The 13,426-nt window shown below is 38.2% G+C and overlaps 1 protein-coding gene across 1 annotated transcript in view; it reads right to left on the bottom strand.

The window, feature by feature from the left end:
• Positions 1-574: 574 nt before the first annotated feature.
• Positions 575-13,426, bottom strand: part of ATP1B3 (ATPase Na+/K+ transporting subunit beta 3) — a 45,972-nt gene continuing 33,120 nt past the window's right edge. The window contains exons 4-7 of the mRNA XM_082712827.1: positions 8,458-8,642; positions 7,614-7,664; positions 3,310-3,396; positions 575-1,575 (exon numbers count right to left, since the gene is read on the bottom strand). Of these exons, the coding sequence (XP_082568953.1) occupies positions 1,402-1,575; positions 3,310-3,396; positions 7,614-7,664; positions 8,458-8,642 (497 nt within the window). The 3' untranslated portion in view covers positions 575-1,401. The remainder of the gene's footprint in view (positions 1,576-3,309; positions 3,397-7,613; positions 7,665-8,457; positions 8,643-13,426) is intronic.

The raw sequence follows: 13,426 nt of genomic DNA, 5'->3' as shown, positions 1-13,426 counted from the left end.
ACACAAAAATACAAATATGAATTCCATAAGCACCAAAACTGACAACAGAAAACCTGTTCACATGGGGCCAGGTGAAGTGACGCTCTAGCTGCAGCCCATGACATTGCTCTAGTGTCACAGCATTTGTGCAACAGTGTCCCACTCTTAACAGAGCAGAAAGGAAAATCAAAGCCCCAGAATGTTTGTTTTAATTAACAGTTACAAGAAACATTTTCTTTAGTTGCAAAGATTTCTAAAACAAAGATCTTTCAGAGACCCCATCTGGCCAGTCAGGGCCACTTGAAGCATTCATGCTCTCTCCACACAGCTGTTCTGGGCCAGCTGGGCTGCATCTCACTCATCCTGGCTTCCACCAACACTAGGAAAACCAAGAATGTCTGCTTTGGCCTTTCTATGGATAAAAGTAAAAAACTGGCTTAAACCACAGATCATATAGGAAGCATACCTTTATCAACAGAGGAAAAAGTAGCTCACATTATGACAATCATACCAACACAATGATAGGAGAAAATATTTTACACTAGTCAAAGAATGCTGACATAAATCTGGTTTGAAGCTTTAAATAAGTTCCAAGTTTTTATATTTCACAATTTATATTTTATTAGAGTCCACAGTCTGCTAAATAAAAGCAGTAACGAGATATTTCACAAACTATTGTACAATTTAAATCATATGAATTTAATTTCATAAAAAATTAGGTGCATATTCATAGTGGCTAACTTAAAAAGCTGTTTCATCTATGGTCTAAAATACTTTATAAGAGATTTAGTTCCAGCACTAAAAATAATCCATTGGTATATATATTTTTTACATGTTTTACAACATAAAGTTTGTGCTCTTAATCAAAAAGATCCACAGACTAATTCAGCATGTAAAAAATAATTTTACAAAACATCAAGTCAACCTTTCAAATCCACTTTTATTTTCTTTTTTCCTCCTCACATACAGACCTTCTCCCCATACATTTCTTGCAGCTATAGAGTCACTTGATGATGTTCAGGTACCATTTTATCCCTAAAACTTTGCTGGCATCAAAATATGACAGTTAACCAGTGTTAAATCTATAAAATATTTACATAGCACAGCACATTAAGCTTTAGACAGTTGGCAATTAAACCACATAAAAATACGATAAGACCCCCATACTACATGTTCGGAACTGGTGTTCACGGTCCCTTTCTGGCGACTGTACACTGGTTCAAAAGGCAGCAGAGGCAACAGGCAGTTACGCGAGGACACTGAACACTATGATCTGGAAGCACATTATAATGTTACCCCAGTGTCATGTACCACCCCACCTTTCTCCAAGGTGGTCTCGTAATTCTAGAATGGCAGGTCCAGCTGATACAAAATGAAGACAGACAACACAACATTTACTCTGTGGAGACAGCCTAACTCCTACTATGCACGTGCTGTGACTTTGAACACAACTCGTCCTAAAAACTTGTCACGATCATCCTGGTTTTTTAGGTTGGGTGATCCATCAATCTTGCACTCGACTGTTACTTCATTTACGGTACTGCTGGTAGCATTAAAGGAGACCTGGACAGCAACTAATGGCTGCAGATAACTCACCTGGCAAATAAAAGAAAATACGTGAATTCCAATTCCATAGTAACTTTACTTACACTTTATCAGAAGTTAGTTTATTCTGTAAAGTTTTAAAAACAAGTTTTAATCTATTACATGTTTTTTTTCTTTTGAACTGGATACTCATTTTTCACTTAAATTTTTAGGGACAGAAGTGACTAGATGGTTAATGAATGTTCCTGGGAGCACTGCATAATCTAGATTGGGTCTCATTATCATTTTTTAAATACTCTGTAATCTTGGTTTGAGTTTCCCCTTGCACCCAAGGACTACCTTACTGATTACTTAGCTCTCCTAGATCCTTACTTATGGCTGCTGTGTAATTTGATGCAAACAGATTACTAAATGTATTATTATGGCTGTGGTTTCTAGACACATTTCTTCACTAAAAGGAACTAGGCAGCTAATTCCAGGACTGGGGCAGAGAATGTAAAAGATGAATATGGAATATCCTGTAGTGCCAGAAAGTAAGGGGGTGCTCAAAGAATCATGGTCCTACGTCCAAAGGACATGGGAGCCAGCCCGAAAGTCTCTCATTGGCCAAATCTGGTACAAATTTAGCTTCAAAATGAACAGAACAGATAATAAGAGTCCATGAGAATATATGGATGTAAATAAATGGTGGAAAAGGTAAAGCTCTTTCTCAGAGCTGAATGCCAACTAGTAAATGGAGGAAAGAGGGCATTAGAAAAACATCTAGAAACAATCCTATTAGCTGATTCAGCAAGAGTTAACAAAGGCTTAAAGCCAGGGGAGAAACAGGATTATGTAGACTCTCCAATTATTCTCTCCACATGATACTTGCTGATTACAAAAGAAAAAAGTAACTTGACAGAAGAGAAACCTGGCTGACACCATCTGAACCCAGTAAGTGTTCAAGGTTGCCATCACCACTAATAATGTGACCCAGTCATGCTATGTCCCTCCTAATAGGATGTTCTGAAAACATAGTATTTTTTCTGAGGCCGTCTTGCTAAAAAAAGGACCATCGACATTTAATCATGAAAAACCTCAAATTCAAATTGAGGAACAGATACGGGATAGGCTAAGAAAAGGCCTACAGATACAAAATAGGCTAAGAAAAGTCCTAAACTCATTTTTGAAGAGTACAGACTGAGGAACTGTTCCAGGTTTTAAGTCCCTAAAGATGTAACAATGTGATAGCCTGCACCAGGAAACCACTTTTTCTTTTACAAGAAAGAATGTTACTGGAACAACTGTAAAATTTCAACAAGGTCTGTAGACTGGATGATGGTATTGTATCAATGTTAATTTCCTTTGATAACTATTATGGTTATATAGAATGTCCTTATTTTAGGAAAATCAGCATTTAGTGTAAAGAGTCACCATGTTTACAACTTAATCCCAAGATGGTTCAGGAAAAGAAATTATACACAAATAGAGACTGATAAGACAAAGGAGGTAAAATACTAACATATGGAAAATATAGGGAAAAGATCTACAGAAATCCTCTGTACTATTCTAGCCACTTTGTTTTTTCACCTCTGTGCACACTTTATGAAAATAATCATCCTTTAAGTTTTGAACTATAGATGTGGGATCTCTACTTGGCATCACCATTTATATTTGAAGACCAGACTAGAGGATGCGCGAGTTACACAGGGCATGTGTCTGCCTACCCTAGATAAGTGACATTTTAATACAGATATGCCAATTCCCCAACCATGAGTCATGACCTTACAAACTTGAAGTACTTACATGCAGTTTTTTCCCGTAATATGGAAAATATTTTAAATCTATAGTTCCTTTGGGTGGATAAGTTGATAGAGCTGCTGTGTTTTCACTCTAAAGTAGAAAACAAGAGAAACCTCTTTTTAGGTCATAAAAACAACTTAAAGATATGTATTAAGGCAATATCAATTATGAACAGTATGGTATTCTACAATGATGTTCCAACTTCATTAATTATATTTTTGAGAACAGATGTGTTAATCTTGGTTTAAATCCTTTGACACAAACTATCCTGACTCTTCTTAGAATTCCTGATATAGACTACAAGCTTTTCCAGGGGAGTCCTTTCTAACTTACAGCCAGATCTGATCATGTACCGTCTAAAAATCTTATCTGTCTTCCAACTACCAAATGACAGTTCTCCAGCCACTGACAGCAGAAAGCAATCTGTATGGGACCAATGTATTGCTGAAATGATTTAAAATACTGTGCTTCCAGACTATAAACAATGGCTGCCACACTGTAGTATGTAGGATTCAGGCCTGGGAGGCAGCAAAAGTTTCCTGTGATTAGTAACCATAATGGTAACCAGAAGGGGAAATTATGATGCAACTGCCAAAAACTATTAGGAAAAATTTAAGTTACTCTAAGCAAAACTCTTCTTAACCAATTTAAATACTCTTAAATTTATGAGCACATGCAAATCAAAGTAATCAAATTTACTGGCATTATATTCCATGTATTTAAAAAAACTGATAAATGTGACAAATATACAAATTAATCATCCATAATCCAACTTGTTCTTGATAAACAGAATTCTCAGGTAATGCATTCTGAATAGGACTACTTTTAATAACTAACTTTAACACACACTGAGGAGATGACAATCAATGACTAAGATCAATGGATGTTTACTAAGCATGAATTAAAACATTAATAAATGCTTCAATTCTAGATTTACACTTGATCTTAGCCAAAAGGCCGAGAAGCGATTGAATTCTAGATTTAAATGCACTAATTTTTATTTTTAAAAGCACACAGCAAAACTAAGAATCTCCTCTAAGGAGAAGTCCTACTCTGCACATATGACAGACAAGTGACACAGCAGGACGAAAGCACAATGCACAGAGTGACGATATTCCACAGAACAGGAAAACTCTCATGATCCAGGTCGAAGGTAGGTGGAAAGAATAGGAGCTAACAAAGCTAAGAGAAATTGTAGAAACATTTTCAAACACCACCCCACGTTTGTACTCTTCTACAATCACTGTGATATGTGCCTTTCTGTGTTGCTTTTGTTTAACCAATTTTCTTTTAATACATGAGCTTAATTCACAGAAACAGAGATGGTCCCCAACATGTAAAGGAGGTTTTCTGGTGGATTTACATTTCACTGAGCTGTTATTTCCAGCCAAACACCCCAGTTAACTTCTTTTAAGCTCAACACCCTTCTGTGGGCAGGATCAATTACCAAGAGAGGAACTGAGGCTCAGTTAAGATCACTCAGGTGTGACCAATTCTTAACTGTTCTCTTGATTTGTACCAAAAGCATGTTGGCAAGCTTTTACTTGTACTTTACGAAATACTTAACTGCATATCTGAAAAACGATACTTCAGGGTGAAGCACAAGTATCCTAGTCTCTAAGTATATGAATGATATCATCTTGGAAAGTAGGAGCAACTAAGTCTAAGAGTCTATTAACGGGCACTAAGTTCCACTGAGAACAAAATAAAGTGTTGTGTGGGTTTTTTTTTTAAAAGATTATTTATTTATTTGAAAGACAGAGGTCACAAGTAGGCAGAAAGGCAGGCAGAGAGAGAGAGAGGAAGGGAAGCAGGTTCCCTGCTGAGCAGAGAGCCTGATGCAGGGGGGCTTGATCCCAGAACCTTGGGATCATGACCCGAGCCGAAGGCAGAGGCTTTAACTCACTGAGCCACCCAGGCGCCCCACAAAATAAAAAGTTTTGAAATGAGTGTATTTTCTTCTACACACCACCCTTAAAAGACCTGAACACAAACCAAATGTTTTCTAAGCCGTATTTGACCTCTGGGTAGCATTTGCCAATTTTTTTTCCTTCTGTATTTTTCTATATATTCCTAAATGAACAGGATTGCCTTTTTTTATTTATTTATTTATTTATTTATTTTTTTTTAAAGATTTTATTTTTTTATTTGACAGAGAGAGATCACAAGTAGGCAGAGAGGCAGGCAGAGAGAGAGAGGAGGAAGCAGGCTCCCTGTGGAGCAGAGAGCCTGATGTGGGACTCGATCCCAGGACCCTGAGATCATGACCTGAGCCGAAGGCAGTGGCTTAACCCACTGAGCCACCCAGGCGCCCCAGGATTGCCTTTTATAGAAAAATAAAATGTTGAAAAAGACCGAAATTGAATATTCCATTTTTGACAGGAACCATCTTTTAAAACAGTTTTCTTTTTTTTAAGATTTTTTTAAAAAAAGATTTTATTTATTTATTTGACAGAGATCACAAGTAGGCAGAGAGATAGGCAGGAGGGCGGGGGAAGCAGGCTCCCTGCTGAGCAGAGAGCCCGATGCGGGGCTCAATCCCAGGACCCTGAGATCATGACCTGAGCTGGAGGCTTAACTCACTGAGCCACCCAGGCACCCTTTAACAAACTTTCTAAAACCAAACCTATTCCACAACTAAAAATCCCCATCTACTTTGGTTATTTTATATACTTCACATGTATCTTCAAAATGGGACAACAAAGTGAAATTTGAGTCATTAACCAGGATTTTGCATTACCATTTCTGTCAACTATTCCAGAAGCAAAAGATACAGAACAGAAAAAGATCCACTTAAAACAGTTACATGGAGTTGTTTATACTGGCCAAACATTTACAAAATTGAAATCTTAGGAGTTTACAGCTTTTGCCTTTCTGGCCAAAATATGTTTTCCTCTCTCAGTAGTGTTGGCTCCACAGAGCCACTAGTCATCTATACAGTCTGCTCACATGCAAAGGCAAAAGCTCCTGCACGCAGGTACACTGTCATGAAATTACCACTTCTACCTGGCTGAAGTCTACTAGTACCTAAGTCTCCAGAACTTTCTATTGGAAAGACTAGCAAGCAAGGAGGGAGGAGGTTAATAAAGAGTTCCTTTTTCTGAATGTACCTTGTAGCCATAACGTTTTCTTATCTTAAGAGAGTATGTGCTTAGATTTTCAGAAGGATCTGTTTATCAAGAAAAGCTCAGCTTAGATGCAGCTTCTGGTTTTAAGTAACATATTGGCTGAGCTGATTGGTATAAGGTAAAGTGAACTGCCTGCCTTTGGTTCACACATGTATACTTTAACACAGATAAGAAACCATAGATTTCCTGGCTTTTTATTCTACTCTAAATATTCAAAAGGAATTATTAAAGATACTCTAAAGTAGGAGCTCTCAAAGTATAAGTAAAAGACCATCAGCATCACCAACACCTGGAAACTTTAGTTAAAAATAACGCAAAATTTGGGCCTCCCTCAGAACTACTGAGTCAGAGACTTCAGGAATGGTACCCAACAAGCTCTCCAAGTCATTCTGATGCATGAACGAATTTGAGAATAACTGAAAAAAAAGTTTCTGCCTACATAAGAAGTCCTTTCAAGGCTAAAAGAAGTACAGTTGTCTCCACCAACAACTTTAGAAGTGATTTCAATGTAACATTTCAAGTAAGGTATACTTTGACACAGATTTAGGGTTGGAATGCTAAATTTTGCACAATAAATTAAATTTAGAACTTAAATTTAATTTAAATTTAATTTCTCCTCAGAACTCTTACCCATCATTTACATATTTGTCTTAGTTGCACTTGCAGCATGGAGAGAAAACAGAAGAAGTTATGAGATGAAAACTGCATAGCACTCTGGAAAAAAATAAAGTACGGACAGGAGAGAAAACACTGCCTCTGCCTTAAGGAAAATGTACCATGTTTCATGAACTCTCAGATGCCACTAATGTACACCAATTTATGTACTATTAATAAAGAAAAAAAATCTATGGATACACTATTAAGACACCATCCATTATAAGGCCAACTCACTTCAGTTTTGTTAAGCTAGAAAAAAGTGAATCTTAGAATCAATGAAATATGATATAAATGTAAACAAAATGAAATCAATGCACATGGAAAACACTTCTATTTGAATTACCATTTGCAAATTAAGAAGGGCTAGACACCCAAAGTTTGGTGGGATTTTATTCTTCTAAGACTGGCACTAAAGAGGACTTTGAAAATGGGACAGGATAAAATGACTAAAAATCACTGACATTTAAAATATTAAGATATACTAAAGCTGAACAGAAGTTGGGTTATTTTTTGAATACTAACCTTTGAAGTACATTCTATCCTTGGTTCTCCTTGAGGTTTTAATCCAATTATCTACGGTAAAGAAAAATTAATTGAAACATCACAAACATATATGAAAGAACCTCCTGTTTTGTTGCTAGAGACCCACGGGGGAAGGGTTGAGAGGAATACCAACTCTGTGTATTAAAGCTGTTACATCTGCCTTTTAATTTTATTTTAGAGGATTAGAATGGACTTTTCAATATAATCTTACCATCAGGTGTCTTATTACTGTACTGGGGCAATTTAGAAAAATAAATCTGTTACCAAAAAATTGAGTAAAACATAGCATTGCACTTTACTACCCTTAAAACAAGAACCAAACAGAAACCTTTAATACTAACAGTAAGAACTGCAGAAGCATAAAAGTGGTTTTCATGAAATAGTATTAGTTAAAACCCTCAACATATGTTTCCATAAGGCTTCCATGGAACCTTACCCTTACTATCTCACATCTGTCTGTTGAATCACATTTTAAGACCCAGCACTATTCAGTTCTATGTCACGAGGCTACTTTCATGTATGCAGCAGATATATCTAACTCTGCATGGCAACACACATCCATCTGTTTTGTGGGAGGAACTTTTTATGTTTTGAATTTATATGCATTTTACATGCAAATGCCTGTAAAGTAAACATTCCTCCCAAAAGAGAAGTTTTATGGCAACCTAAATAATATCAACAGCAGTAAGGATCCTTACCCATGTGATGACTTGGGAACGAACTACACTGGGATGCAGTCCCCTGCCACACTCACCAGCACAGCTCATGACCGTCTGTACCGAGGGTGCTAGAAAAAAGCAATAGCTGCAAAATATGTACATACTCTGTTCATTTTCACAAGAACACAAGGATTTCCTTTGGAGTAGCCAAACTCTGGATCATCCACACCACTGCACTCCTGAAGTAAAGTAAGAGGAAACTGACATGCACCATAAACTGGACCCTTCTGTTCATTAAGTGCTCCATCGGGACAGGCTGTGAGGTTCTTCTGTTCTTCTAAATTGTAAGCTGAAAAGGAAACATATATGTACACACAGATCAGCCAGAAACAGATCTTCAACACAGCCAGAAACACATCATCTTTTGGACTACACTCTTCAACGACAAAAACAGCAAAACTGATTACCACATTATTCTGGGGGAAAAATGTTAAGTTTGTTCCTTTAACTTTTAATAGTTCTGAGGTTTACTGCATTCAACAAGGACGCAAACTCTTTTGTCACCATTAGGTGGCGCCAGACATGGCTAAAGCTTTACCTGAAAGCCTCCTATGCTCCTGGCCAGAAAGATAGTGGTGACAACCTATAAACTTGTCAGATCACTATGTTGTATACTTGAAACTAATGTTACATTATACGTCAACTATAATCCCATTAAAAAAAAAAAAAAAAAAGACAGTGGTGAGAACATAAAAAGGCACTGAGGCTTCCCTGATGGATTCTACAGTATAATGGGGAAAACAGGCATTCAATCTATCAATCATTACTCAAGGTCCTGAGGATACACAGTGCAGAGGCAGTCTATTTTGCAGGGACTGCAACAAAGCTGGGCGTCAAGAAGTGCCTGTGAGTTAACGTTAACTTAGGGTGTTTTTAGCAGAAACAGGTAACATCTTAGATAAACTCAAGTGCTAGAGTTAAATGGTCCCAACCAGGAGATGGGAAAGAGAAGAGAGGGAGAGATACACAATGAGTTTTTGGCTGTTCGCTCCACAATGGCACAGTGTTAGGCAAGAGTGGCACAACAGTGAGCAAGCCTGGTGTGGTCCCTGCCCTCAACGAATGTGTTTACTGAATGAAAGAAACGCAAAAATAGTTAAGATATGCTGCAGCAGTACCTCTATGAGAACTATTGCTGTGTGGGTACAGCTGGTACCAGAGAAAGGCCACCTAAAGTGAATTCAACCAAAAGGAACAAAAATTTCAAAGTAAATGTGTTTACAAGAAAATGTAGATCTTTACTTTGGAAAAAAAAAAATTCAAAAAAATATTTGGTTTCATGTTCTATAAAAAATTAGGATATAATTATAATTATGTACTCATTCAAAAGAAGGATTCAAATATTTGGAAGATAGGGCTAAACTTCTACAACACACTAGGTACCACACAACATTCATCACTTCCTTCTTGACTTTGGTGGCACAATCATAAAGATCATTTTGCAAGAAATATTCTGAGGCTTCACCAATCTCCCCTAAGGGCTTTGACTGCATACGCCTTTTGGTACAGGTCAGTTTATCGTGACCATTTTTGTATTCTGCCACGTTCCACTTCAATACAAAAATGAATGGTTTGATTATGAAGAACTCCCTCCCTGCAAGTCCAAGGCATGATGGGACAAAGATCACTGATGCCAGACAGCATAACCAAAGAGCCCTATACATCTGAGAAAAGGAAAGGGAAAGGGAAGACCTGAAAGGAAAAAGGTTAATTTGAACAAAATAAAACTTTAAATTTTAAACAGTATCCACTGGGGGGGAAAGGCCATGTATCTTTTAATCTTTTTAACATAAGAAAGGCCTTTCTAAAATTCAGCAATGACAACTCAAAAGTTAAAGGGGGGGAGGGAGGTGTTGAAGGTTAAAGAGTTAAAAGTAAATCCTCCAGAAAACATAATATAGTAAAACGGAAAGTGAGAGAAAAACAAGAGATCCAAGACCCAACTAACAGAATAATTCTAGAAAGAACCAGAAAATTGAGCTGAGGAAATTATCAAAGTACTAACAGAAAATAATTTCCTTTAACTAGAGAACCTACTAAGCCTTCATCCTGAAAGATCCCCAACAAGTTCTCAGTAAAGTGATATTTTATTTTTTTAAAGATTTTTATTTGACAGAAGGCTCAAGCAGTATTTATTAAGAACACAAGCAGGGGGAGTGAGAGAGGGAGAATCACGCTTCCCACAGGCAGGGAAGCCCAACGTGGGGCTCTATCCCAGGACCCTGGGATCATGACCTGAGTTGAAGGTACACACTTAATAACTGAGCCACACAGGCACCACTAAAGTGATATTTTAGAAACTGAAACCAAACCAAATTTTAGAACCCAAAGGAAATACATTTAGAAACAATAAAAAACCAGCCCTGCAGAGGAGAAAAAGGCAAATACAAAGGAATTAATTCTATATACAACTAAACTATCACCTATAAATGCAGAATTAGGTCATTTTCAGAAATGAAAGGACTCAAAATTTTTATTTCATGGCTCTTTTCTTATGAAGTTACTTGAAATAAATATATTGAAATAAATATATTCCGTTAGGCAGTGAATTATGAAAAAAGAAGGCAGGAGCCAAGAAACAGTGGATCCAACTAAAGTGATAAAAAGGAGTCTCAAGGGCGCCTGGGTGGCTCAGTGGGTTAAGCCGCTGCCTTCGGCTCAGGTCATGATCTCAGGGTCCTGGGATCGAGCCCCGCATCGGGCTCTCTCTGCTCAGCAGGGAGCCTGCTTCCTCCTCTCTCTCTGCCTACTTGTGATCTCTGTCTGTCAAGTAAATAAATAAAATCTTTAAAAAAAAAAAAAAAAAAAAAAAAGGAGTCTCAAAATGACAGCTGGATAAAGGCCTAAACGGTTATCAATACAGACTATAGCAGGAGAGGAAAGGCTCTAAGGAGTTTTCCCAAAAAGGGGGGACTCTAAAGGATACCTGAGATGACAGTGTACAAATAAGGGAAGTCAGAAGAGTGTCTACAGATGACAGAGTAAGACATAAAGTCTAAGTATAAAAAGGTGACCAATAACAAAACTAAAAATTCAACTAGTAATCCAATTATTGAAATGGGTTGTGGGCGGGAGGGTCTGAGGCACGTGAGGTAAATCCTCATCTGCCGTGACAGGAAGTAAAGATGATGTATACAAGTGATAAATCAAGAACCAGAATGAAAGTATATAATATTCAGCGACATAGAAAAAAAAATACTGTAAGAAAGTTCAAAATCATGAAGTTCTTTCCCACTGAACATGTATCCAGAATCCACAACCTCCAGAACTCACAACCTCCACTGCTTCCTCTCTTGCCATGCCACCATTCTACTCCCCTGGAATAGTGGAATGGCTTCCTAGCTAGCTTCCTGGTTTCCCCCCAAAGTCTCAAAAAAGCAGCCTGAGTAATCCTTTAAAAATTCGAGTCAGATGACATTTCCTGCTTAAAAACCTCCAACTAGGTCAGTGTAAAAACCATACAACTTTAAAGAACGGCTTCTGAAGACCTATACAACCTAGTCCTCCTTTATTTCCCTGACCTTGATCTCCTTCAGCTCTTACCCTGGCTTACTCTATCCAGGCCCCTCTAGCTTCCTCAGGCTACTTTCCTCACCTTCAGATCCTTCCTCAAAGGTTCCCTTCCATGAGGCCTTCCTAGACCACCCTGTTTGAAACTGTAAACCTTCCCATCTCTGCCTCCTGTTCCTCCACAGCACTCATCACCTTCCCATGCCACTCAACTACAAACTTCATGAACACATTTTCCTTGTCTTCACTGACAGAACTTAAAAAAGTGCTTGACACAAACAAGGCCTGCCAAAAAATATGTGTTGAGTAAATTAATACAACTGCAGCTAAAAAGAAGTAGGATGGGAAATGGTTTTCATTATAGACCTTTCTTTACTGTTTGATTTTTAAACCACGGATTATATTTAGACAAAGATATCCTTAACAAACTATCAAGGGAAAGAGATTTAGAAAGACAGCCAAGTGGATGGTGTAGGATCAAGAGGTTTTTGACTTCAGATAAGAGGAAGTTGAGGACTTCTGCATGCTGATGCGAAGGATCCAATAAAGTGAGGCTAAATATATAGGAGAAGGAATAGTAAAAAATGAATCCAAGGCACGGAAAGAGGAAGATCCAAAAACCAGGACTGGGCAGGTGGCCTTAAATGTGAGGAAGGGCAGGGCGCCTGGGTGGCTTAGTGGGTTAAGCCTCTGCCTTCTGCTCAGGTCATGATCTCAGGGTCCTGGGATGGAGCCCCACATCCGGCTCTCTGCTCAGCGGGGAGCCTGCTCCCCCCGCCCACCACCCTGCCTACTTGTGATATCTGTCAATTAAATAAATAAAATCTTTTAAAAAAATGTGAGGAAGGGCATCAAAGCAGGAGAAATATCACAGACAAAACGGCTGTAACTGTAGGTCTGTTTTACTGGTAATGGGAAAACTGGTGGAATTCCCATTTGAGTACTTCCATTATTTCTTTAAGGCGGAGGCAGGTTATATGAAGTGAGTTATAGGGGAAAAGGTAATGGGTTAGAGGTTAAGTAGAGGTTGGAAATAATCCCTTCAGAGAATTATCCAGAGAAATTCAGTGGGACTGCCAGGTAGCAGAGTTGGTCCACTTGAGGGAGGTGGTAAAGTATTCATAGTGCTGCCTAGTCCTGAGAAAAGTCTTCATCAGCCTGCTCGGGGACAGGCTCAAAGAACAGGCTTTATCCAGGAATTATATGGTTTCATCTAGGAGAATTACACAGGTTCATCCACGTGCCTTTTATGACAGACTGACAGGTAAGGGATTTTAGAGTACTGGCAAAACTAAAAATGAAATGAAAAACCATGGAATTAATAACCTTGGTATAAAGGGAAGTTAGGGAGAAGGGGCTGGGATAAAATAAAAGAGTCAGTGAGGTGGAAGTCCCAATGAGGTAGAAGAATATTGAGGGAAAGTTAAACAGGCGAACTCGAAGGCTGTGTCAGGAAAGCCACAATCAGTCATTTTGGCAGTGGGGTCCTATGTGTTCTAAAAATGAATGCAGATCCCTGTGCCCTGAGGAAGAGGTGAGGTGATCAGGAACCAACAGGCCAGC

This window comes from Mustela nivalis (assembly GCF_964662115.1).
Source record: "Mustela nivalis genome assembly, chromosome: 1".
Taxonomy (NCBI): domain Eukaryota; kingdom Metazoa; phylum Chordata; class Mammalia; order Carnivora; family Mustelidae; genus Mustela; species Mustela nivalis.
This window is presented reverse-complemented; position numbering and strand designations above follow the sequence as displayed.